Source organism: Salmo trutta, chromosome 37, assembly GCF_901001165.1.
Source record: "Salmo trutta chromosome 37, fSalTru1.1, whole genome shotgun sequence".
NCBI classification, from domain to species: domain Eukaryota; kingdom Metazoa; phylum Chordata; class Actinopteri; order Salmoniformes; family Salmonidae; genus Salmo; species Salmo trutta.
Window position 1 is genome coordinate 25,786,875 of NC_042993.1, and position 27,880 is coordinate 25,814,754.

The 27,880-nt window shown below is 43.4% G+C and overlaps 1 protein-coding gene and 1 long non-coding RNA gene across 7 annotated transcripts; both read left to right on the forward strand.

Annotated features, from left to right (window-relative positions):
* On the forward strand, positions 1–27,092 carry LOC115177093 (upstream stimulatory factor 2). 6 transcript variants are annotated; one of them, XM_029737593.1, is made up of 11 exons: positions 1–766; positions 13,245–13,282; positions 17,037–17,143; positions 18,164–18,283; positions 18,569–18,716; positions 19,034–19,121; positions 20,823–20,861; positions 21,940–21,998; positions 25,032–25,126; positions 25,591–25,719; positions 26,384–27,092. In XM_029737593.1, the coding sequence occupies exons 1-11, from the start codon at positions 726–728 to the stop codon at positions 26,471–26,473; spliced, it is 954 nt and encodes a 317-aa protein (XP_029593453.1). In that variant the 5' UTR covers positions 1–725; the 3' UTR covers positions 26,474–27,092. The 6 variants fall into 6 exon arrangements, with proteins under 6 accessions (XP_029593453.1, XP_029593452.1, XP_029593457.1 ...); XM_029737592.1 differs by having other exon boundaries at positions 17,040–17,143; positions 25,032–25,138; XM_029737597.1 differs by having other exon boundaries at positions 17,040–17,143.
* On the forward strand, positions 774–1,502 carry LOC115177094 (uncharacterized). The gene is made up of 2 exons (XR_003872343.1): positions 774–1,043; positions 1,136–1,502. It is a non-coding gene; the product is annotated as an uncharacterized LOC115177094 (long non-coding RNA).
* Positions 27,093–27,880: the final 788 nt, after the last annotated feature.

A 27,880-nucleotide genomic window follows, 5' to 3' on the forward strand; every position in this document is an offset into this window, starting at 1 on the left:
AAACCAACGTGATCAGCAGCATCACATGTCACATGAGCTTGATTTGTACTCCGAACAGTTTCGAAACCATCTTTGGTGTAAATATCAGACATGAATGTAGACAGGACAAAATGATCAGAGTTGTAATTGTAATGTTGTGTAATAATACAAATGTTGGCACGCAATGGATATAATGGAGAAGGTTGAAATTAATTTCAAACAGGGGCACACCAAATTAACATTGCAGAAGTAGCCTACTGTTCATAATACAAATTTCTACATACTCCTCTTCCAAGATCAAAAGTTGAACAAAAATAGATGCAGAGCAGGGCGGGGAATTAAATTCGCTAACAGTCCACTCCATATTTTGTGAGACACGACGGACGCTGGTTTACTGCAGAGGTTTTGAGAGGAGAAAAAACCGAGCGTGACAAAACATTGACCGAAATTACTCGACGAATTACTGTGCCATAACCTTGCAACGAAACAATTCCAACAGTCCAAGTTGCTATCCTGACGAAACAGATTCAATTTAGCAGTGCAAGCGGAGCGAGTGAAACCGTGAGAACGAAAGCTTCGAGAGCGACATCAACCCCAGCCAGCGGTCTCCATTTTAACTTCGAGTCCGATCTATGCCTCACGTGTCTTGGACTGTCTCTCTCACATGACCCGAGTGTTTGTTCCCGTGATCAGCACTTCCATCTACGCGTCCGTGTCACTGAATATCACATTTTATTCCAACCCTGATGGATTTGCACCTCGAACAGAGTCTGGACACCGCGACAAGGTAATACAATGCCCGCCACTTCCTCTTCATCATGTATGGACGTCTCCTCTAGCAAGCGAAGGCCTGGCCTCCATTTTCTAGAGAACAGCTTGATTATGTGTAGTATAAACTAGATACAATAAAGTGGTTTATTTTAGTCATCTTTTTGGACAGCTAAGCTAGCAAATCCAATTAGAAAATGGTTACAGTATAGAAAACGATTGCAGCATTTCATGCAAACACGGTTATCTACGGTAGATAATTTACAGTACTAGGTAAGTAATCAAACTTGCTAGTAGTAACGCCAGGCAGCTAACTAAACTAACGTTACCTAGCTAGCTATGGCTATCAGTTACGATGCCACTGAAATAACATTAGTTAGCTTGCTAGGTAACGTTAGTTAGTTAGTTAGTTAGTTAGAGATATACAAAGTTGTTAGCTTACAGCTAGAATGTAGTTGCTACATTAATTTTTCATTTTTGGACGTAGAAATCGCTCTGCCACAAAACAAGCAACTATAGTGTAGAGAATCATTGTGTAGCGGGTCTGTTATGTACCACAAGCGAACCAAGAAATGAAGAGCGACACCACGGCTGTCTTTTAGGCTTTTATGTTGATCTGCAATAGTATTGTGAAAAGACAGGACAGGAACACATCAGTCTCCAATGCACCATCTGACAAGTTGTTCTTTCTCTCTGCGTTTTCTCGGACTCACACAATCGCACTCATACATAAAGCCATAATGTATAGTATAAAATAATAACCAGTCCTTAATACAAAGAATGTATAATCTTAATTCTTAGACAATAGAACCATACCTGCAATAGTATTGTGAAAAGACAGCACAGGAACACATCAGTCTCCAATGCACCATCTGACAAGTTGTTCTACACAGGAGCATGAAGAAAGGTAAAACACATATCCTGTCTCACATCCCCAATACATTGCTAGGTGCTTTCAGTGTTGACAGTACCAAAATACAACAACTAGTGTACAAAAACACTGCAACACAAAGAAGTTACAACGTGAAATCGCCTTTATCACATTCAGACCTTAGAGGGCGAAAACTACATCTCCCATAATGCATCACCAGTCGGCAGCTCAGCTAACCGTCTGCATCACAGAAAGGCATGCTAGCTAGCAACACTTTTAGCACTCTGTAAACTATATTCATAACAACAGTAAAACTCTGAAAGTTACGTGTTTCAATAGTCTCACACTCCCTTATAACAATATCTACAGCATTATCCTTGGGACGTTTTATTTATTTCACGTTATGGACTTCTACAAAGGAGTAATCTGCAACCCATACCTTTCTCTCTCTGTGTTTTCTCGTACTGAGGAGAACGGGAGCTACGGGTAGTACCAGGGTGTTAGTAGGTGAAGCAAGCACCCAGATGAAATAAAATACATTTAATGAAACAAAACCTGAAGATTTTAACATCATTCAGCTACTGTAGCTGCCTACCTAACATCAACAGGCATCACCAGTAGCACAACAATTAAAAATAGAGACCAAAAGTAAAGTTCCTGGCGATCATAGCGATCTGACTCCCCCCTTCTGTCTGAACTTGGAATATTCCTGTTCACGGGCTTTGGCCACTGACCCTCAACCTGGTTGTTCTGTTCTGCGTTGTGTACTATTCTAATAATCTGGAGTTTGATGGAATAACCATTTTAACTCTACTACACTCACCCCTTCTTAATTTCGGCAAACTTTAAGACATAAGGTAAGAGTTCTTCCTCCACAGGGGTAACCTTGACCAAGAGTCATCCAGAAGGACAGCAAAGAGACTTTGCCAGGTAGAAATATGCCCATATACATACAACCTATGACCCCCTAATAAAGTATTTCTCATTTCCTTAATCTATCCTCTGGCTTCTGTTTCACTGGGGTACTGTCACTTCATCAAAAGTTGATAAGGCTTGAATCAGGGCAGCTAGATGCTCTCTTTTGTCCGGCTCAGCAATCACTTGACTCAGTGACTCTAAAAGTCTTCAGACAGGCTTCACAACTCTTCCAGTTTGAGTTCTCAAAGTGCCTTCACTGGGTCTCAGGACTATCAGTGAACTCAGACGTCTGGCTGTTTCTGTGCTCTACATCTCTCTGGTTACTCATTCTCTTCTTAGTAGATCTTATGCATACAGAGCCACTGACGGATGAACTTCTACTGCTGATGCCATCTAGACTGCTCACTGACGTTGCTTTTCTACTTGTCATCTTCAGAAGGATCACTTGAATCATCACCAGGCATCCTTGAGGAGCTTCCTGTGCTTGAGTTAGCTGCTTGTCCGGAGATCATGTCCTTCCTTGTGCTTTGAGGATCAGCTTCTCTCATGTTCACTCCATCTTCCAGTCCTGAAGATTTTTGAGCTTCAGCTTCTGTGGGCCCCTCAGGGTTCTGGCCCTCGAGGATCCAGACAGCAGTCCTTCGATCCTCTAAATCCTCATCCACATCGAATACCGGTCTTTCATCACCGCTGTCTGCGTTTGTCCTCCTCTGAAGCAGTAGAGGCTACTGTAGTTTCGATGAACTACCTTACTCTTCTTGGTAGTAGGATCTTCGACTCTGTAGATGTGCACAGACGGGTCTTTCCATGTGATCACATAGACCGTTGAATCCCACAAGTCGGCAAGTTTACCTTTTCCTCTTTCCTTTCGGGTTTGCCAAGAGAACTCGGTCCCCAATCTCCAGGGCAGTACCTTTCACTCTCTTGTTATACTGCCTTGCTTGCTTTTTCTGAGCTTCAGTGGTGTTGGCCTGAGCGATCCTGACAGCCTCTCGCCGGTCTTTTTGGAACGAGTCAACATACTCGTCATGAGTCAACACGTCTTCGTTTTTCAAGCTACTTCCAAACATGATGTCCACTGGCAGCCGTGGAATTCGGCCGAACATCAGGAAGAACGGTGAGAATCCTGTTGTTTCGTGTGTGTGGTACAGTTGTACGAGAAGGTGAGCGTCTATCATCTGGGGCCATCTTTCTTTTGCTCTCGCTGGCAACGATCGGACCATGTTACCGAGCGTGTGGTTGAATCTTTACGTCTGACCATCGCCCATAGGATGATATGGAGTGGTATGGGACTTTTTGACTCCTGCCACTTGTAGCAATTCTGCGATTAACCTGTTGGGGATAGGGGGCAGTATTTGCACGGCCGGATAAAAAACGTACCCGATTTAATCTGGTTACTACTCCTGCCCAGTAACTAGAATATGCATATAATTAGTAGATTTGGATAGAAAACACTCTAAAGTTTCTAAAACTGTTTGAATGGTGTCTGTGAGTATAACAGAACTCATATGGCAGTCAAAACCCTGAGACAAATCCTACAGGAAATGGAAATCTGATGTGTGGAATCACTTCAAACCTTTGCCATTGAAACACACAGGGACTTATTAATCATTTAGCACTAAATGTCAACCGTCTTTACAAAGTGGTTTGAGTCTTCTATGGTAGAAACTGACCCAAAGAGAGTCTTGGGAAGTTGGTCACAGGGGGAGGGCTATTACTACTATGACGCGGGCGCCCATGGGAACCCTTTTGTTCCGAAACGTTTAGTAAGACAATGCAATCGTCCGCCTTGAATATTATTGAAGCTCTGGTTGAAAAAGGCCCTAAAGATTTGTTATACAACGTTTGAAGTGTTTGAACTAACGTAAATATATATTTTTTGCACATTCGTGACGACAAGTCCCGCGCGCTTCAGTACATTATGAGTAGCCTTCGGAACGCGCTAACAAGAAGGAACTATTGGGACATAAATTATTAACTTTTCCGAACAAAACTACATTTGTTGTGGACCTGGGATTCCTGGAAGTGCCTTCTGATGAAGATAATCAAAGGTAAGGGAATATTTACAATAGTATATTTGATTTCAGATGGTTCCAAGATGGCGCTAACATGTATCGCCTAGCCTATTTTTCTGAGCATACCACGTCGTTTATTGCAAAGTGTGATTTTTCCCAGTAAAGTTATTTTTAAATCTGGCAATGCGGTTGCATTCACGAGATGTTAATCTATAATTCTTTGAATGACAATATTACATTTTAACAATGTTTTCGAATAGTAATTTTGTAAATTGTAGCGCTGATTCACCGGAAGCATTTGAGGGAAAATATTTTCTGAACGTCATGCGCCGATGTAAAATGCTGTTTTTATATATACATATGAACTTTATCGAACAAAAAATGCATGTATTGTGTAACATGATGTCCTAGGAGTGTCATCTGATGAAGATTGTCAAAGGTTAGTGCTGCATTTAGCTGTGTTTGGGGTATTTGTGATGCATCTAGTTGCTTTGAAAATGGCAGTGTGATTTTCTTTTTTTGGGGCTGGGTACTCTCCTAACATAATCTAATGTTTTGGTTTTGCTTTTTGAAATCGGACAACGTGGTTTGATTCAGGAGAGGTGTATCTATAAAATGGTGTAAAATAGTCATGTTTGAGAAATTGAAGTTATAGCATTAATGAGGTTTTGTATTTCACGCGATTACACTGGCTGTTGACTAGGGTGGGATGCAAGCGTCCCACATTCCCAGAGAGGTTAAGTGACTCTGAGTTTGCTCCTTTGTCAGAGTGTATCCGCTGGGGAAACCTATAGACACAGAAGAACTGGTTCCATAACTTCTGGGCAACGACATTTGCTGTCTGGTTTGGGCAAGGAAACGCATGTGCCAGCTTCGTAAAATGATCTGTGATGACAAGTACATCAACGCTCTCTCCATCCCTTCCTTCTGCTGACCAGAAGTCTATGCACACCAGTTCCAACGCTGTGCTGGTCTGTATAGATTCCAACGGTGCCCTAGCCTCTGGCTCGATTGTCATGCCAACCACACAGCGCTTACAGTAGGAGACATACTTCTTCACTTCCCCTTCCATTCCAGTCCAGAAGAACCTTTGACGTACCAAGTGGAGTGTTCTAGTCTGGCCTTGGTGGCCGGCTTCATCATGGGTTCCCCTCAGAACGATGGCTTTAACTTCTTATGGCTTGAGGGCGCTATTTTCACGTCCGGATGAAAAGTGTGCCCAAAGTATACTGCCTGCTACTCAGGCCCAGAATCTAGGATATGCATACAATTGGTAGATTTAGGTAGAAAACACTCTAAGGTTTGAATGATGTCTGTGAGTATAACAGACCTTATTTGGCAGGCAAAACCCCGAGGACAAACCATCCAGGATTTTCTTTTTTTAGGTCACTCCCTTTTCAATGAGGTTTCATTGAGAATCCATAATTCTAATGCAGTTGCTTGCAGTTCCTATCGCTTCCACTGGATGTCAACAGTCTTTAGAAATTGGTTGTTTTTCCTTTGTGTAATGAAGAAGTAGCCCTGTTCAGAATGAGGCTCGAGGGAAGTGTACTGTTTGACAGAGGCGCGTGACCTAAAAAGCATGCTCCACTTTGTTTTCCTCCGGTATTGAACGCAGTTTATCCCGCCTTAAATTTTATTGATTATTTACGTAAAAAAATACCTAAAGTTGTTTGAAATGTTTGGACAAAGATTAAAGGTAACTTGAGATATTTTGTAGTCATATTGCGCGAGTTGGAACCGGTGTTTTTCTGGATCAAATGCGCCAAATAAATTGACATTTTGGATATATAACGACGGAATTAATCGAACAAAAGGACCATTTGTGATGTTTATGGAGCATATTGGAGTGCCAACAGAAGAAGCTTGTCAAAGGTAAAGCATGAATTATATTGTTATTTCTGAGTTATGTGTCGCGCCTGGCGGGATGAAATATGAATGTCTGTTGTTTGATGGGGTGCTGTCCTCACATAATAGCATTGTTTGCTTTCGCCGTAAAGCCTTCTTGAAATCTGACACTGTGGCTAGATTAACAAGAAGTTCAGCTTTAATTTGGTGTATTGCACTTGTGAATGTATGAAAGTTAAATATTTGTTATAATTTTTTTTGAGTTTGGCGCTCTGCCATTTCACCGGATGTTGTCAAATCAATCCCGTTAATAACGGGATTGGAGCCATAAGAAGTTAAGGGAGTCTGGCACCACCAGCTGGTACCTCTTCTTGACAACTCTGTCCTTAGATCTTCGGTAGAGGATCTCATCCTTGATTTCGAGTTTATCCCAATGCTTCAGCATTCTCAACACTTGGGCAGTCTCATGAGCCCTCTCTCCGCGAAGGTCTCCTCCTCTCAACAAAGTACGCCACTCGGGCCAGCACCTGATCCGCCTTCTGTTTTCTCCGTATTACATCAGAAGAAAGGACTGGAAGAGTAGCCGCTCCCCCTTCATGCTGAAGGATGCTGGCAGAATACTGGGCTATTTGGAATTTGCGCACTGGCACACTCGCATCCCACTCCAGACAGGATTCCAAAACTGCTTTCACTCCTTCAGAAGAGACTTGAGCCAGGATCTCACCACCTTGGATATTGACTGACAGTTTGAATGCATCCTGAATGGACTCTGAAGTCACATACTCTGGGAACTCACTTGCCTTCCTAGCTCCAACGAACGGCTGTCGACTAAGCAGGTCTGCTGGGACATTCAAGTCAAAGTCGAAGGGGGCCTGTTTAGAGACCCACCGCTGCTCACAGGCGTCTAGCTTTGGTTTCGTCATTATATATGTCAGGGGGTTGTTATCTGTTAGGACTGTGAATCTATTCCCCTTCAGCCAATGAGTGAACTTATCACACACAGCCCACTTGAGAGCGAAGAACTCTAATCTATGTGCTGGGTAACGGGACTGGGACCTCGACAGTCTTGCTTGCAAAAGCTACTGGTCTGGGCCTACTCTCACCCTCAAATGTCTGGCTAAGTACTGCACCTAAGCCATCCATTGATGCATCTGTTGATAGGAGAAACGGTTTGCTAAAGTCTGGGTGAGCCAGCACGGCTGTTTGGGAGACAGTAACTTTTAGCTTTTCCAGCGCCTCCCCACATTCAGAAGTCCAGGTTTCAGACATTTAAAGGCCACGCTATGAGGTTTTCCTTTTTCTCCATTCCGCTTACTTTTCTGTCCTGCAATCAGACGAAACAGTGGTTTGGCTAAACCTGAGAAACTCACAAAGAAGTGGGAATAATAGTTTGCCATACCAAGAAATGATCTCACCTTGGTGGTGGGTGAAGGTGTTTTCCCATCATTTTCCATCAGGTCAGCTGCTGTGATGTCGTTGATTGCAGGCACTTTTCCTGGGTCAGTTGCAATGCCCTCTGCCGTGACGATATGGCCTAAAAACTTGACAGATTTTCTGAGGAGGTAACATATATTTTTTTTGCGCTAGCTTCAGGTTGTGTCCCTTAAGGCGGGAGAACACCATTTCAAGACGGTCCAGGGCTTCCTGCTCACTCTTCACAAAAACCAGGAGATCATCCAAGTAGCACAGGAGGGACAAGTAGTTCTGGTCGCCGAAGATTTGAGGTCATCATTCTGGCGTATGTTGCTGGGCTGTTACATAACCCGTGAGCCATTATGTTGTACTCAAATAAACCTGTGGGTGTTGTGCACGCTGTGTACTTGCGGTCATCTTCATGTATGGGGATGTTGTGGAATCACGGAAGTCAAATCAATAGTACTGAAGAAGCAGTTCCCTCCCAAAGCAGCGAGAGCATCGGCTTGATGGGGCAATGGGTATGCATCTTTCTCTGTCCTCTGGTTCAACCATCTGAAATCAGTGCAAATTCTCAACTCTCCTGACGGCTTCCAAACCAGGACAAGGGGGGAAGCCCACTCACTACTGGACTTTCGGATGATGCCCCGCTCCTCCATTACCTCCAACGTCTGCCTCAGCTTCTGGTAGTCGGATGGAGAGACCCTCCTGAATGGCAGCCTGAAAGGCTTTTCATCTTTGAGTCGGATACGGTGGGTGACGTTCTTCGCTTCTCCACAGTCAAGTCGGTCCCTGGAGAAGATGCCTTCATACTGAGCAATAAGGTCCACTAGTTTTCCTTTCCACATATCAGACACTTCACAGGACTCTGTCAACTTCTGTTAAGCCCAACTCTTCCAACTTTTGCACATACTCCTTTACCCTTTTTCCACTAACTGAAAATTCTTCCCCAGCTTGGGTGACATTCTGAAGAGCAGACTGGACCTTACTGGGGTTCTCAGCATGGCTGGAATAGAGCTCTAGGTCTTCTAGGGCTAGGCATGGGTGCACATCAGCCAACTTGGTGTTACGGCGGAGAACAATAGGGTGGTCCAACATGTTGATCACTTTAATGGGGACCCACTTGTCACCCCTCAAAGGACATACAGTGTGTCCTACTAGGACATTTCTTGGTGCAGATCATGCTGTAGTGGCCTCTATGACTACAGTACTACCAACTGATAGCACCACCTTTTTCTTTCAGTTTTCCCCAGACCAAATGTTCGTGTTGATGCATGAGAGTCACACTGCTTGAGCATTACAGTTCCCACTTTGTCTGGTATTTTGTCACCGTGCCAGCGGTTCACGCTGGCTAGGATGCTGAGTAAAAGTCCATGTGAATCTCCTTTGGCAGGTTTGGAGAGACTGTCCCAACACCACTTTGTTTTCTTAACCTGTTGCATTATGTGTTTTATGGCGTTCGATCCAACTATCATATCGTCTGTCTGTCCAGGTACAACTAAAACAGACACTGCCATCTTGCAATCTAAAAGATCAATGTTCAGTCATATTCATACTTGGGCTGTGCCTGGTTGCCCCCACAGCCTACAAGAACTACTTGAGTTGGCTTTCTAGACTCTGGTTTTATCACATTACATTTCAGAAGTGTGTCTTCAGTTGACTCACTTAACCTGCAGGTCATAGACCCACTATCTATCAGAGCTTGAAGCTTGCACTATTACTGGAACATAGAAAAGACTGTCATTACTCTCTATTTTCGGATAAATCCCCTCGGTTTTCATTGTGTTTCCAGTAGAAGTCGACCGATTTTAATTAGGGCCGATTTCAAGTTTTCATAACAATCGGACATTGGTATTTTTGGACTCCGATTTGGCCTATTTAAAAAAATATATATATTTTTCCCATAGTTATTCATCCATAACAAATTACTAAGGTAACATCTGCATTTTGAAAGAGTATTTTATTAATGAAAGCATAAAGATGCCATTATTAGTTACATTGTTTTAGTTTGAACGTGCAGACTGGCACTAAGAACAGCGGAAACGTTTCCGTAGTCACCACCATTATTAGTGCAATGCCCCTTAGTGTTGCTCTGTGCTACCCAGTGTGGCGGGGTGGGGGTCCACCCTTCCTCCCCCCTTCCCCATTGGCTAGGTCTGTCTTCTGTGCCCGGCTCTGCTGCCCATCCTGTGCCCACTGCCCTCGTGCCTTGAACCTTGTGCGCTTTCAGTGGATACAGCTGGAGAACTGCAAGGCAATCCCATTGTGTGCCACTCGGGAGCATGACCAATATATATTGTCCTGCTAATAACAGAGTTAATAATAGATCTGTGATTATATCCCAGGGACTTTTATATTATTCTAAATTAATAATAATATTAATCGCTTTGTTTAAATAACTATTTTGAAGATTTCATTTTTCAAATAATGTAATATGAGTGAGGAATAAGGCCGTTCTTGAACATGGGGTGAGACATTGTTACTAATTTGTAAATAAAGGCAGTTTGTTATTTAGAATGATTTAATTCTGTTTTTAGAGGGAGAGAAACCAAAAACCTCCAGTCATCTCATGGGTCTCCCAGTCGAGGCCGGCACGGGTATTGAACCAGCATCTGTAGCAACATTGCGCCACTGAGGCGCTGTACAACGTGACCAGTCGGGAGTGGGCTACAGTACTACAGTAAGAGCAAAATAATCCAAACCTTAGTGTAACAACAGTTTTAGTAAGTAATACTGAAGTCTTGCACAATTATCAGTTTCTATTTAGGTTTATGTCGCCCATTTGTTGTCAGACACAGTAGGACCCAAAAGCATAATCAGTGCTCTAACTCCCCCTTGCGCTGGTCTGGAGCAATGAAGTGGTGACGCAGGGTACTGTACTAAACCACAAATTACCTCTAAGTCCCGCAGCATAATTGCAAAACTTTTAGTGGAGCAACCACTATGTATGACCGCTACGGCCGGGTAATGAAGTTATCTACAGCAACCCTTTACAGACGTTGAACTCAGTTACAGTAGCGTGTCGATAGCAACAATGTACTTTTTGTGACTCATCAGAAGCATCTGTAGGACTACCATTTCAGACAGTAGAATTCTGCTCTGGCATAGAATTCTGTATTTTTACCCTGACAACAAACTTTGCTGATTTAATGTACTGATGGTTTTTTTTATGCAGTTTGCTATGGTAGGGTAGCTAGATGTGTTTTCTTTCTACTAAATGTCTTGTTAAGCCACTGTATTTAACGAACGTTAAAGTACTTTCTTTAGGAGAGTATGGTCTATTATTTGATTGACAGTTCTGGTCGCCTAGTGATGGACGTTAGTCCCACTTCATATCACCAGAGACGTTTTCGTGTCAGCATTTTAATAAGCCGTAGTGTAGCCTACCCTAAAAGACAAACAAACATGCTCTAGCTGAGGCGCTTTCAGGGTTAATTGATACAGGCTAACTTTGGACTACTGTAATTCCATATTAGGGCCTATGAGCCAAAATGAATAGGCTAGGCTATTCTACATGCAACAGACCGAAGACTGAACACACGCTTGCATCATTAGCCAAGAGAAAGTGCAGGCAGGGCAGCGCCCAAGAGAGAGGATGGGGCAGGCAGAACCGTGCCTATATGATCTCTTGGTATTCTGCATCTCGCATTGTCTTGCATTGCTCGCAAATTCACCAAAGCAGCCTAAAGTTCACCTCTTTCTCCCTGTTTTATTTAAATTACACAACTTTCTCCAGGCCTTTTATTGTCTATCGTGTAGGTAGGCTATAACAGGGAAAATGTTTTGTGATAACGGCACTGTGATTTTAATTATGTAGAGGGGAAAAACACAAGGGGAAAAAAAAGATCTTCGGTTAGGGATGTCATTTAATGTTAATAATCCCAACTTCGTGTAAATGTTTTAACGTTTACCCCTAGTATATGAGTATACACATGCTCTTTCCATGACATAGACTGACCAGGTGAATCCAGGTGAAAGCTATGATCCCTTATTGATGTTACTTGTTAAATCCACTTCAATCAGTGTAGATGAAGGGGAGGATACGGGTTAAAGAATGATTTTTAAGCATTAATACAGTTGACATGGATTGTGTATGTCTGCCATTCAGAGGATGAATGGGCAAGACAAAAGATGTAAGTGCCTTTGAACGGGGTATGGTAGGTGCCAGGCACACTGGTTTGTGTCAAGAACTGCGACACTGCTGGGTTTTTCATGTTATACAGTTTCCCGTCGGAATCAAGAATTGTCCACCACCCAAAGGACATCTAGCCAACTTGACACAACTGTGGGAAGCATTGGAGTCAACATGGGCCAACATCCCTGTGGAACGCTTTCAACACCTTAGGTGTTCCTAATGTTTGTTATGCTCTGTGTGTTTTTTTTATTTTATCATATTTTTTGCAGCGGTCACCACTGCTAAATGAAGATAAGAAAACACTGCCCATTGATTCTTGAAGAATTTAGCATGCTAAATGTAGAATATCTCACCCATGTGGAAGCTAGGTGAATTGCAACAACACTTTGAATATAAACAACTCTCCCCCTTACCCCGCATCAAATTTTCCTGCAACTCTGTGAGGAGGTTAGTGCTGTCCGATGTCCCAAGGATCCTGGCGAGCATACTGTAGGCCGTGGTGGTTACCTCCCAAGGATTCAAGATTGCATAGACGATGGTGGAGACTGTGTTTTACTTTGTGTAGTCCACCAACTTCAAACAGCCACGTTTTTTTGTTATTGAAAATGTTTTACATCAATTTTTGTTTTTTTATATATATTTTTAGATTCCCTACGTAATGATTCCCTACGCTATTCAAATTGAGCGAACAGTGTAGAATTTTAGCAACCAGGAAATGACAGAGCGATTTCTACATCGGGCCCTTGTCCCAGTCTGCCATTGTTCGTTGTGCTTGAGGAGGCGATGACCATGCTTTTAGTGACACCGATGTGAGAGGGAGCAGTGGTGTGAAGTACTTAAGTAAAAATACTGGCATCTCTAAATGCTCTGTTTGTTAATGATGTCTGAGTGTTGGAATATACCCCCTGCTATCCGTAAATATTATTTTTGTAATTATTTTTTTAAATGGTGTCGTCTAGTTTGCTTAATATAAGAAATGTGTAATTATATATATTCTTTTATTTTTGATACTTAAGTATATTTTAGCAATTACATTTACTTTTGAAACTAAAGTATATTTAAAACCAAATACTTTAAGACTTTTACTCAAGTAGTATTTTACTGGATGACTTTTACTTGAGTCATTTTCTTTTAAGGTATTTTTACTGTATGACAATTGGGTACTTTTTCCACCACTGCTAGAAATTAGCCAAGTCACTGTAACATCTGTACTCCACTGCCATCCCCTACTCTATATTAACCTTGTCAGCTAGACCTTGCCTATACTTAGAAATGTTTCTATTTCATGTCTTCCTAGTCACGAAAAACAAGAGGAGGAGGTCGTCCAATTAGAAGGTAAGAATTTATGGTGGGATGTACAGTGAGGGGGAAAAAGTATTTGATTCCCTGCTGATTTTGTACGTTTGCCCACTGACAAAGAAATGATCAGTCTATAATTTTAATGGTAGGTTTATTTGAACAGTGAGAGACAGAATAACAACAAAAAAATCCAGAAAAACGCATGTCAAATGTTATAAATTGATTTTGCATTTAAATGAGGGAAATAAGTATTTGACTCTCCTGCAAAACATGACTTAGTACTTGGTGGCAAAACCCTTGTTGGCAATCACAGAGGTCAGACATTTCTTGTAGTTGGCCACCAGGTTTGCACACATCTCAGGAGGGATTTTGTCCCACTCCTCTTTGCAGATCTTCTCCAAGTCATTAAGGTTTTGAGGCTAACGTTTGGCAACTTGAACCTTCAGCTCCCTCCACAGATTTTCTATGGGATTAAGGTCTGGAGACTGGCTAGGCCACTCCAGGACCTTAATGTGCTTCTTCTTGAGACACTCCTTTGTTGCCTTGGCCATGTGTTTTGGGTCATTGTCATGCTAGAATATCCATCCACGATCCATTTTCAATGCCCTGGCTGAGGGAACAAGGTTCTCACCCAAGATTTGACAGTACATGGCCCCGTCCATCGTCCCTTTGATGCGGTGAAGTTGTCCTGTCCCCTTAGCAGAAAAACACCCCCAAAGCATAATGTTTCCACCTCCATGTGTGACGGTGGGGATGTTGTTCTTGGGGTCATATGCAGAATTCCTCCTCCAAACACGGCGAGTTGAGTTGATGCCAAAGAGCTCCATTTTGGTCTCATCTGACCACAACACTTTCACCCAGTTGTCCTCTGAATCATTCAGATGTTCTTTGGTAAACTTCAGACGGGCATGTATATGTGCTTTCTTGAGCAGGGGTACCTTGCGGGCGCTGCAGGATTTCAGTCCTTCATGGCGTAGCATGTTATCAATTGTTTTCTTGGTGACTATGGTCCCAGCTGCCTTGAGATCATTGACAAGATCCTCCCGTGTAGTTCTGGGCTGATTCCTCACTGTTCTCATGATCAAATCAAATGTATTTATATAGCCCTTCTTACATCAGCTGACATCTCAAAGTGCTGTACAGGAACCCAGCCTAATACCCCAAACAGCAAGCAATGCAGGTGTAGAAACACGGTGGCTAGGGAAAAACTCCCTAGAAAGGCCAAAACCTAGGAAGAAACCTAGAGAGGAACCAGGCTATGAGGGGTGGCCAGTCCTCTTCTGGGTGTGCCGGGTGGAGATTATAACAGAACGTGGCCAAGATGTTCAAATGTTCATAAATGACCAGCATGGTCAAATAATAATAATAATAATAATAATCACAGTAGTTGTCGAGGGTGCAACAAGTCAGCACCTCTAGAGTAAATGTCAGTTGGCTTTTCATAGCCGATCATTGAGAGTCTCTCTACCGCTCCTGCTGTCTCTAGAGAGTTGAAAACAGCAGGTCTGGGACAGGTAGCACGTCCGGTGAACAGGTCAGGGTTTCATAGCCGCAGGCAGAACAGTTGAAACTGGAGCAGCAGCACGGCCAGGTGGACTGGGGACAGCAAGGAGTCATCATGCCAGGTAGTCCTGAGGCATGGTCCTAGGGCTCAGGTCCTCAGAGAGAGAGAGAGAGAGAGAGAATTAGAGAGAGCATACTTAAATTCACACAGGACACCGGATAAGACAGGAGAAATACTCCAGATATAACAGACTGACCCTTGCCCCCCCGACACACAAACTACTGCAGCATAAATACTGGAGGCTGAGACAGGAGGGGTCAGGAGACACTGTGGCCCCATCCGATGATACCCCCGGACAGGGCCAAACAGGAAGGATATAACCCCACCCACTTTGCCAAAGCACAGCCCCCACACCACTAGAGGGATATCTTCAACCACCAAATTACCATCCTGAGACAAGGCCGAGTATAGCCCACAAAGATCTCCGCCACGGCACAACCAAAGGGGGGGGGGGGGGGCGCCAACCCAGACAGGAAGACCACGTCAGTGACTCAACCCACTCAAGTGACGCACCCCTCCTAGGGAGGGCATGGAAGAACACCAATAAGCCAGTGACTCAGCCCCTGTAATATAGCCCTTCGTACTATAGCCCATTATAATATCCACCCGGCACAGCCAGGAGAGGACTGGCCACCCCTCATAGCCTGGTTCCTCTCTAGGTTTCTTCCTAGGTTTTTGGCCTTTCTATGGAGTTTTTCCTAGCCACCGTGCTTCTTTCACATGCATTGCTTGCTGTTTGGGGTTTTAGGCTGGGTTTCTGTACAGCACTTTGAGATTTCAGCTGATGTACGAAGGGCTATATAAATAAATTTGATTTGATTTGTAATAGGGTTAGAGGCAGAGCATCCCAGTGGAGAGAGGGGAACCGGCCATGATCATTGCAACTCCACGAGGTGAGATCTTGCATGGAGCCCCAGGCCGAGGGAGATTGACAGTTATTTTGTGTTTCTTCCATTTGCGAATAATCACACTAACTGTTGTCACCTTCTCGCCAAGCTGCTTGGCGATGGTCTTGTAGCCCATTCCAGCCTTGTGTAGGTCTACAATCTTGTCCCTGAAATCCTTGGAGAGCTCTTTGGTCTTGGCCATGGTGGAGAGTTTGGAATCTGATTGATTGCTACTGTGGACAGGTGTCTTTTATACAGGTAACAAGCTGAGATTAGGAGCACTCCCTTTAAGTGTGCTCCTAATCTCAGCTCGACACCTGGGAGCCAGAAATCTTTCTGATTGAGAGGGGGTCAAATACTTATTTCTCTCATTAAAATGAAAGTCATTTTATAACATTTTTGACGTGTTTTTCTGGATTTTTGTTGTTGTTATTCTGTCTGTCACTGTTCAAATAAACCTACCATTAAAATTATAGACTGATCTTGGGTGAGGACCTCCTTCCCTCAGCCAGGGCATTGAAAATGGGTCATGGATGGGTATTCCAGCATGACAATGACCCAAAACACATGGCCAAGGCAACAAAGGAGTGTCTCAAGAAGAAGCACATTAAGGTCCTGGAGTGGCCTAGCCAGTCTCCAGACCTTAATCCCATAGAAAATCTGTGGAGGGAGCTGAAGGTTCAAGTTGCCAAACGTTAGCCTCGAAACCTTAATGACTTGGAGAAGATCTGCAAAGAGGAGTGGGACAAAATCCCTCCTGAGATGTGTGCAAACCTGGTGGCCAACTACAAGAAATGTCTGACCTCTGTGATTGCCAACAAGGGTTTTGCCACCAAGTACTAAGTCATGTTTTGCAGAGGAGTCAAATACTTATTTCCCTCATTTAAATGCAAAATCAATTTATAACATTTGACATGCGTTTTTCTGGATTTTTTTGTTGTTATTCTGTCTCTCACTGTTCAAATAAACCTACCATTAAAATTATAGACTGATAATTTCTTTGTCAGTGGGCAAACGTACAAAATCAGCAGGGGATCAAATACTTTTTTCCCCTCACTGTATGCGTTTCGGATGCATGTGTGCCATTGTGCGTAACTTCACCATTCTGACTCTTTCATACATTTCAAAGTACTGACATTTCAGGCATCCTCTTGAAAAACCTGATGTTTTCAAAAACCAACCAAAGAACAGACCAAAAACACACGCTTAAGTGTCAAATAGTTTTAGGCCTAGCTTTTTTGCAATAATGCTCCTTGCCTCACTCATTTCTCATCAAAGGATATCTGAGTGTTAATTTTCTCTTCCTTCTATCGATCCTCTCATTCCACTGTCCTCTCAGGAGACGGGGAAGGGGAGCAGACTGCAGTTACCATAGGCAGTATTCAGCAGGCCCAGGCATTCGCGGACCACAACATTCAGTACCAGTTCCGCTCAGAGGGTGGTCAGGTGGGTGTCCCGTGAACAGCGTTTTGCTGATTTTAGAAACATTTAACTAGCCGAATTCACATAGGTCTGTTTTTACGGTATGAGGTCAGTTTACTGCATCACTCACTCACACTAGAGCAGGGATGGAAAACTCCAGGGGCCAGAGTGGTGTCATACTTCCCATCCCTAGCAAACACAGCTGATTTTAAACTAAGTGCATTCTAAACTGACGATCATGATTAGTTGATTATTGGAGTCCGGTGTGTTAGCTGGGGCTGGACACCCAATCAGGCCCCTGTGGACTGGTGTTGCCCATCCCTCCACTAGAGAATCAACCACATCACACAATGGAAAACCCTGAATAACCCTGACATTCAACACTATCCTCTCCATTGAATTGAAAGCCTTGTGTTCGTTCGCTTTGAACCCAGACAGCAGAACCGGCCAGGACACTGATATAGGCCTACAGGTTTGGATGTTAAATTGGTTCATTAATTGTGAATGTTTACATCTACGCTTTTGTGGACCGTCACAGTGAACGTTAAATCTTCACATAAACCCTTTTTATATTTTTGGGTGAAGGATGAAGCTAGTTAGAGCTGGTCCTTTCGCTGCTCATTTGGAGTAAACACAGTTAGTGTGAGTGATCATGTGATTCCAATCCCCTTCCTGGATTGGCATGTGGCTGTTGTCACATGTTAGTCAGGAGGTGAGTCACGTGATGAAGCGGTACAAATACAGATTATTTTGAAGCTGTTTTTATATTGAATTAGGCACATTCTGCCATATAAGCATACGTTGGGTGTGTAGATCAATTGTAGGCCTAGCAGTATCATTCAATGTGCAAGGGCTTAGTACTGCAGCCTAGGGTGTGAACCTCAATATGATGTAAACAATCTGCAAGTCCTGAGAACACAGTGACATTAAAATGACAGTGGTCAGGCTAGAAGGCATCCCATGCTCTTTGTTGTAGAATTAACTCTGGTCTCTCTCTGTCTCTCCATCTCTTTCTCCCTCACTCTGTCTCCCTCTATTCCCCAGGTGACTTACCGTGTTGTCCAGGTAACTGACCAGCAGCTGGAGGGGAGAGATGACGGGGGAGGGCCGGTTAGCGTGGTCTCCACGGCCGCCTTCCCCGGCGCTCCTCAGGCAGTGGCCCAGGTAGGTACCAGAAGACCAGGAACCGAGGCCACTACTGTCACCCCTTACAATAACACAGTTCCCTAATGGCTAGGGAGCCTGACATACTTCAGTAGTATCAAACTATTGATCGTTTTACAAGTTATCTGTATATTTTTGTTGTGCAGGAACCAGGACACTTATATTTATTTATTTATATATATATATAAATGTGTCAGTTTTAATGAATTATTATCAAGTAATATACATGTCGTAAGTTAGTTGTCAGTAGGGTTTGCTAACCCTTCCCACCTTGTCCCCTGTCAGGCTGTGATCCAGAACCCTTTCAGTAATGGGGGTAGCCCCGTGGGAGAGACGCTGGGAGGGGAGACGCGCTTCGCCTACTTCCCAGCTACGGCTGTGAGCGATGGCACTGTGTCTGTGCAGACCACCTCCGACCCCACACAGGCCGGAGGTGAGTCAGCTCTACCTCTACTTCTAACGCTAGGCTAGCAGTCCTCTGAGGGCAAAATACTGTCCCTCGTTTTTGGTTCAAGTCCAGACATAAAGAAGAATGACCACTTATCAAATTGACATTTGAGTACCGTGACACAGTGCTGACTGAGATTAACTGTTCATCCCCTCAGCCACAAGGTTTGTCTCAGTGCTAGCAAATTCTCCCTTAAGACTTTGTCACTGAAGTCTCCAACCTGCCCCATGTCTCTTTCTCTCTTTCTTTTTCTCACTCTCTCTCTCTCATCTCTCTCTCTCTCGTCATCTCTTCTCCCACAGGTCAGTTCTACGTGATGATGACCCCTCCTGACGTCTTGCAGACAGGCACACAGCGAACCATAGCTCCGCGCACACACCCCTACCCTGAGTGAGTATCAACCACACCGCTTCTTCCTCTCCTCCGATGTCCCTCATTTTAGGGGGACTCTGAAAGGAGAGCCCATGCACACAGCAGTCTGAGCCACTCCAGATGTTAAGCAGTCAAAAACCTACCTACGCAGTCCTTGCGTTCATTTACCACGAGCATGTCAGACATGTCTTCCAAGTAGGAACTAGCCTATATGCTTAGGTGTTATGCGGTAATTTCAACCTTTCATCAGTAATGACTTGTTAAGAAGTCATTTGACAGGATTTTTCTAGAACATCTAAGAGTTGGTTTGCTTTGAGTCTGAGATGTATTAGTTAGACTGGAAAACTAAGTCACTGATTGAATATTGAAGAAGTAGTATATTGACTATTCTCTCCAAAAACTGAAAGTATAGTCGTGCTGCATACCCCCCTATTCACTTTCACAGAGATTTGGGTTGAGCAAGAGCATGACCTGGACCTGGGTCAGACAGCACTGCGTGTGTGTGTGTGTGTGTGTGTAGTTTCCTTGAACACTTTGCTGTTCTTGTGGGATGGATGTCATCATCACAGGGTCGTTGTGTCCCTGTCCTTGTTGCCCTGGTTTCCCCCTTCCTTGTCTACTTCCTCATTTTGTTTATCTCTCACAATCATCAATATCATTATCATGTGATGAAGCTATTTTTCTCAAACCACTCTGAATGAGTAACACTGAATCAAAACCAGACTGTTAACTCTGGTTAATCCATGCTGAAAATCTCAATAATCTCTCATGCCAAATGGATGATTAATGATATTTGTGTCAGTGAATTAATTTGACATTAGTGTTCTGGTTAATTTAGGAAATGTAATTTCAATGTGCTTATTTTTCTATGAAGGCATACTGCATGCCCAGAGCCAAGGGGTGTGAGTAAATTGTAAACATGCCCATAAACTAATATATAATCTAGAAGGGAGGGTGCCAGGCAAGTGTTTGAGTATAAAACAAGGAGGTGTATGTTTTTTGTTATGAGATCGTTTCAAGGCTTCTGCACATAAGGGAAATGGTTTGGAAGAATGGTTCCAAAGTGCTTTTTTAAAAATTTGACATAATGCCATGCTTGTTTTGCCATCCAGAACGAACACATGATCCTCTCAAATCTAATTTGTGTTGGACTGAGTGGATATCCCTTGCCATTTCCCTGCCTGTATGTGATGAACTCTTACTCTCAGGCCTGTAGAACAACATGGAGATGGAGCTTCTTATATTCTGAAAAAGAAAATACATTTTACAATTTAGCTTTAGGTAAAGGGGATGGTCATCAATTTGCACACAGTAAGGTGTTGGGGTATGGGTTTGTTATTAAGTTCTTTAGGCTTCTTGGGGCTTTTGTGTGGGACGTTCGTACAAGACCAGTCCAGTTGTTGTACGTCTAGTTCTAGTGTCGGGCTGCAGTGATTCCCCAGTTCTCTTTGGCTAAAGCTTTTATCTACTCTACTGTTAAATGTACAGTCTAAAAGGGCTGGATACCACTGCAGTGTGTACTGTTGTGTAGGGAGGACTTGTTTTTCCTGTGTTTTGCCATTCTATTCCCCCTTTCCATATGTTTTTCTTGTGTGTGATTAATTTCTTTTTAAAATTTATTCTTTCATCAACAACGCATAAACTGATCCATGACTGAACATATTTGATCTGTGCAAATAAATGAAATGAAAACTTCCACCGCTTACCTGCCGTTCGCAGAGACGAAACCGAGATGCTGCAACATGACGGTTTAAACTGGTGAGGACAACTTCCACATCCCCTCCCCCTGCAACCACTAAACCAATCAAATTAGGCCTAGATCATATACCACAAAGAAGAAAGAACAATCATACCAGCTCCCTATTCCCCCTTCATTCCCTTTAGTACAATTCCCTGGTGATTATGTTAGACCCTTGATGTGATTGAGCTGCATTTAGCATTGGAAAGTGTGTGTGTACTCTTTTGATGGTAGTCCTGATGCAGTATTGCAATGTGTTTCTGTTCAGTTCTGTAACAGGTTAAAGTAAAAACAGCCCCCTTTGTTTTAGCTTGCTTTTAATTGCTTTTACTCATTAGATGCGAAAAAGTTAAGGGCACTGTGTGAACACCAGCCATTTTGGTTTAATTTATGACACAATTCATTAGACGGATTAAAGCGTTGTCAAAGTAAGTGCTGTCGAATTGTATTAGTTTACTGTCACGGCCCTGCGCATCTCGTCCCCAGTGCCTTCATGAGCTCATCTGGCTGTCATGTATGGGGAACTTAATTAAAGAATACCACGGGGAAGACACATATAGGAAAAACAGTTGTCATTAGCCATACTCTGGACACCAATGCGACAACTTCGCAATTTAGGATTATAATGAAGCCCGCGCCTTAGACTGTCTCCGGGGTATAGCAGGGAAGGACACGTACACCTCCAAGAAAGCTGCCTGTCCAGATGGTCGTCAGACAGTCAGTAATACAGTAATTCCAGTCACTGCGTCTCGCTGTCAGCACCAAGGTGGTGTTATTACCTCACATGCTGCCCCATACAGCTGCTTCAGATCAGCACGGCTGCCCAAGGCGGTGCAGGGCGGCCCCCCTGAAGAGTACGGCTCTGGTGCCTGAGTGGTGTGTAATTGTAAAAGGGTCAGGTGCTTTGAGATAGTGGTTCTGGTGGGGGATTCCTTCACTGGATTAGTTGCGTGGAGCGCTGTAGTCTGAAGATTTTTTCTTTTGGTCTGAAGAGTTAGAAACATTTAACTAGCTGTTTGCACCTGTTTGTATGGAGGTGGACTGAGGACTCCCAGGGTTTGAAAATGGGTGAAATGTTCTATTTATTTTTGTCTGTAGGAAAATGGATGGCCCACGGACACCCAGAGATGAAAGGAGGAGAGCTCAACACAATGAAGGTGAGCAAAGGGAAGGGCCTAAGTCACCCACAATCCTCCCCGATTCAATGTTCGGAAGTTTCACTTAGAAATGTCCTTGTTTTCCATGAAAACATACATGAAATGAGTTGCAAAATGAATAGGAAATATAGTCAAGACGTTGACAAGGTTATAAATAATGATTTTTCATTTAAATAATAATTGTGTCCTTCCAACTTTCGTCAAATAATCCTCCATTTGCAGCAATTACAGCCTTGCAGACCTTTGGCATTCTAGTTGTCAATTTGTTGAGGTAATCTGAAGAGATTTCACCCCATGCTTCCTGAAGCGCCTCCCACAAGTTGGATTGGCTTGATGGGCACTTCTTACAGTACATACCATATGGTCAAGCTGCTCCCACAACAGCTCAATAGGGTTGAGATCCGGTGACTGTGCTGGTCACTCCATTATAGACAGAATACCAGCTGACTGCTTCTTCCCTAAATAGTTCTTGCATAGTTTGGAGCTGTGCTTTGGGTCATTGTCCTGTTGTAGGAGGAAATTGGCTCCAATTAAGCGTTGTCCACAGGGTATGGCATGGCGTTGCAAAATGGAGTGATGGCCTTCTTCTTCAAACCTCCCACTTTACCACCACCAAAGCACCCCCAGAACATCACATTGCCTCCGTGCTTGTCCTCCAGCATCATTTCATTTTTTTCTGCGTCTCACAAATGTTTTTCTTTGTGATCCGAACACCTCAAACTTAGATTCATCTGTCCATAACACTTTTTTTCCCCCCAATCTTCCTCTGTCTAGTGTCTGTTCTTTTGCCCATCTTAAAAATAAAAGATTATTGGCCAGTCTGAGATATAGCTTTTTCTTTGCAACTCTGTCTAGAAGGCCAGCATCCCAGAGTCGCCTCTTCACTGTTGACGTTGACTGGTGTTTTGCGGGTACTGTTTAATGAAGCTGCCAGTTGAGGACTTGTGAGGCATCTATTTCTCTAACTAGACATTCTAATGTACTGTCCTCTTGCTTAGTTGTGCATTTTGCGCTGTTCTGTGAAGGGAGTAGTACACAGCGTTGTACGAGATCTTCAGTTTCTTGGCATTTTCTGGCATGGAAGATCCTTCATTTCTCAGAACAAGAATAGACTGATGAGTTTCAGAAGAAAGTACTTTGTTGTTGTCCATTTTAAGCCTGTAATCAAACCCACAAATGCTGATGCTCCAGATACTCAACTTGTCTGAATAAGGCCAGTTTTATTGCTTCTTTAATCAGGGCAAACATTTTCAGCTGTGCTAACATAATTGCAAAAAGGGTTTTCTAATGATCAATTAGCCTTTTTAAAATGATAAACTTGGATTAGCTAGCACAACGTGCCATTGGAACACAGGAGTGATGGTTGCTGGTAATGGGCCTCTGTACGCCTATGTAGATATTCCTTTAAAAATCAGCCGTTTCCAGCTACAATAGTCATTTACAACATTAACAATGACTACACTGTATTTCCGATCAAAAGTGACCCTGAACCTTTGAACGGTAGTGTATCTTAACCATGCAACTCTGTGCTTTACTTCTGCATTCCAAGATACACTACATGGAAAAAGTATATGGACTCATTCTAAAGTCATGGAAATGAATATGGAGTTGGTCCCCCTCTTTGCTGCTATAATAGCATCCACTCTTCTGGGAAGGCTTTCCACTAGATGTTGGAACATTGCTGCGGGGACTTACTTCCATTCAGCCACGAGCATTAGTGATGTTGGGCGACTAGGCCTGGCTCACAGTCGGCATTCCAATTAATCCCAAAGGTATTAGGTGGGGTTGAGGTCAGGGCTCTGTGCAGGCTAGTCAAGTTCTTCCACACTGATCTTGACAAACCACTTCTGTATGGACTTTGCATTGTGCACGGGAACATTGTCGTGCTAAAACAGGAAAGGACCTTCCCCAAATTGTTGCCACAAATGTAATTTTATGCTGTAGCGTTTAGATTTCCATTCACTGGAACTAGGGGGCCTAGCCCGAACCATGAAAAACAGGCCCAGACCATTATTCCTCCTCCACCAACCTTAAGGTTGGCACTATGCATTCGGGCAGGTAGCGTTCTCCTGGCTTCCGCCAAACTCAGATTAGTCTGTCGAATTGCCAGATGGTGAAGCGTGATTCATCTCTCCAGAGAATGCGTTTCCACTGCTCCAGAGTCCAATGGCTGTGAGCTTTCCACCACTCCAGCCGATGCTTGGCATTGCACATGGTGATCTTAGGCTTGTGTGCGGCTGCTCGGCCGTGGAAACCCATTTCATGAAACTCCTGACGAACAGTTCTTGTGCTGACATTGCTTCCAGAGGCAGTTTGGAACTCTGTAGTGAGTGTTGCAATTGATGACATACAATTTTTACACGCTTCAGCACTTGGCGGTCCCGTTCTGTGGCCTACCACTTCGCGGCTGAGCCGCTGTTGCTCCTAGACGTTTCCTATTCACAACAACAGCACTTACAGTTGACCAGGGAAGCTCTAGCAGGGCAGACATTTGACGAACTGACTTGTTGGAAAGGTGGCATCCTATGACGGTGCCACGTCGAAAGTCACTGAGCTCTTTAGTATGGGCCGTTCTACTGCCAATGTTTGTCCATGGAGATTGCATGGCTTTGTGCCCGATTTTATACACCTGTCAGCAACGGTGTGGTTGAAAAAGTTGAATCTACTCATTTGAATGGTAGTCCACATACTTTTGGCCATGTAGTATATACAATATCTTGTTGAATTTATTTTTTAAATTAGCTGCACCTTGTGATTTTTTTTTTTATGTTTGAAGCCAAAGCCACATTAAGTGGACAATATATATTTTTTCTAATTCTATCCCAGAGGCACTTTTAGGGAATTTAATTTTGTATATCAACCAACCACTAGAGGCTACTGTTGAACTGTCAGATGTTCCCACAATGTCACATGTCTAGCTAAGTGACTATTCAAGGCATACAGAGAAAAATACCCATGTAGACCCTAACCACTCTCTGCATGTATCCCTATTGTTCACCTCTTTCTCTGAACCTGTTCTGTGTGTCTCAACAGTTGAGAGGCGGCGGAGAGACAAGATCAACAATTGGATCGTCACGCTCTCCAAAATCATCCCCGACTGCAACATAGACAGCACCAAGACGGGGGCTGTAAGTCACTCTGTAAGGCACTCTCAGCAGCTTTGTTGTGTGTGTGTGTGTGTGTGTGTGTGTGTGTGTGTGTGTGTGTGTGTGTGTGTGTGTGTGTGTGTACACATTTTAATATACTTGTGAATACCAGAAGTCCTCACAAGAATGGTAAACCAACTTAAATTCAGAGAAGTGAGGACATATTGCCGGTCCTCCCTTGTATGAAGGCTATATTAAGCTTAGTGGTTATGGTTAGGCTTAGGGAAAATATTGGAATCAATTGTGTGGATGTGGGGGGGTGTTTGCATTTATTTAGATGCGCGTGTGTGTGTGTGTGTGTGTGTGTGTGTGTGTGTGCGTGTGTGTGCATGCACGAGTATTGGCATTTTATTAGGATCCCCAATAGCTGTTGCGAAAGCATCGGCTACTCTTCCTGTCGTCCACACGGCAAGAGGTCTTAATGAACTCCTCTCTCCTTCCCCCAGAGTAAAGGGGGCATCCTGTCTAAGGCGTGTGACTACATCCGAGAGCTCCGTCAGAATAACCAGAGGCTCCTGGACAATGTCAAAGAGGTGGAGAGAGTACAGGTGGACAACGAGCTCTGCAGACAGCAGGTAAAACAGCCTAGAAAGAACGCTATCGCAAAGAATCGGAGGCCTAGCCTGGACCCGGATCGGTTTGTGCCGTCTTGCCAACTTCTATGGTCATTTTCAGGCACATCATTGGAGTTGGCAAGACTGCACAAACAGAGTTGGGACCAGGCTATCACATAGCATCACATGCCTGCGAACAGAAAAGGTTGATGTTCAAACAAACGGAGGCGTTTGATCACATTTAACGTTCCTTTTACGTCTGACGACCGAAGTGCCATTTTTACTTCAAAATGAAGTTATAGAATTGTATGGAGTGTTTTGCCTTTTCATTCCTTATTGAATCCCAAAGCACCGTTCTTCATGTCCTCATTCTAATGCTCAGAAGTGAACAGTCTCCAGTCCTGTGGGGGATAGCGAGACAGTGAGTGTGTGATAGCCCAGAGGAGAAGCTGGGATGATAGGACAGTACCTTGAGATTTAAAACAGATGGATGTTATGGCCAGGATTGTCCAAAACATTTGTTGCAAAGTGTATACAACAGATGTTTGTCTAGTTCTTCAATCATTGAAAGAACAAGTGAGGCCTAGAAGTTGACGTATTTTTGTTAAGTTGCTGCTAATTCATTGATTACATTGAGGACACCCGTTTGTTTTTCGTTGGCGGACATTGTTGTTGTTTGTCTCAGATCGAGGAGCTGAAGAATGAGAATGCCCTTCTCCGAGCGCAACTCCAGCAGCACGGCATCGAGAGCGTGGGCGAGACGCCGCCACAATGAACGAGGGAGACTGGGGGAGCAGGATGGGTAGAAGGAAGAGGAGAACGAGACAGACTGGAGACGACGCGTAGGAACAGAACAAAATGAACGAGCTACTGACGAATCACTGTTTTTCAGTCGCAGACAGTTAGTCTTCCCTGGCCTTGTCTTTGAGGCTGCATCCGAGACTCTTGGCAGGCTCCTGCTGCTTTGTCGGCTGCACTTGACTGATCCAAGATCAGTCGAAATGACAGAAGAAGCCACCATGTAGACAATAGACATGTCTCAGAGAGAGAACCGGTCACAACCAGCAGAGAAACCCTCTACTAGCCCAGAGAATCCCTCTGCACAACTCCTCCCTCCGTTGACGTTGTATATTTTGTTATTGAGTTGTTTTCCCATTCTCTTCAGTCATATTTTATTTTAGTCTGTATTTGTGGTTGAGGTTCATATTACCATTTTTGTTACGTTAGCGGTTTTAATTTATTAGTTTGTGTATTGTTAAAAATATTCCCAGAAAGAGTCATTTAGGAAATCCCATGTATCCTAGAGGAATAGATGATGTATGAGTGAGTGGTAGGTTACCAGCCAGTAGAACAGAAACACGATACAAATAAACCGCTGCATTGCAGAACTAGGTGAAAGAATGCCTTGATAGTTGGCAATATTATTAGGTGTTTTCAAAAGTGACACCGATATACAGTGAGCTCAAAGTATTGGGACATGACATTGTTTTGGCTCTGTTCTCCAGCACTTTGAAATGATACGATGATTGAGGTTCAAGTGCACACTGTCAGCTTTAGTTTTGGTGTATTTTCATCCATGCCGGGTGAAGCGTTTTAGAAATTGCAGTACTTCTTGTACATTGTCCCCCCCTTTTTAAGGGACCAAAAGTATTTGGATGTATTCATGTGTATTAAAGTAGTCAAAAGTTGAGTATTTCTTCCCATATTCCTAGCACGCAATGATTACAGAAAGCTTGTGACTCTACGAACTTGTTGGATGCATTTGCTGTTTGTTTCAGATTATTTTGTGCCCAATAGAAATCAATGGTAAATAATGCATTGACATTTTGGAGCCACGTTTATTGTAAATTAGTTTCTAAACACTTCTACATTTAATATGGATGCTACCATGATTACGGATAGTCCTGAATGAGTTGTGAATAATGATGAGTGAAAGTTTGACGCACAGATATCATACCTCCAAGACATGCTAACCTCTCCATTACAATAATGGGAGGTTAGCATTGTTGGGGGGGTGTTGTTATGATGTTTATGCCTCTAACTTTCTCACTCATCATTTATCACCATTCAGGACTATCCGTAATCATCAAACGCAACCAAACAAACAGCAAATGCATCCAACTAGTTTGAATAGGCGCAAGCTTGATGTAATCATTGTGTGCTAGGAATATGGGACCAAATA

Coding starts and splice junctions, on each gene's coding strand:
- LOC115177093 (XM_029737591.1), top strand. CDS start 726: ATGGATTTGCACCTCGAACAGAGTCTGGACACCGCGACAAG. Junction 17,144..18,163: donor TCCGCTCAGAGGGTGGTCAG/GTGGGTGTCCCG, acceptor TCTATTCCCCAG/GTGACTTACCGTGTTGTCCA. Junction 25,139..25,590: donor CGGGGGCTGTAAGTCACTCT/GTAAGGCACTCT, acceptor TCCTTCCCCCAG/AGTAAAGGGGGCATCCTGTC.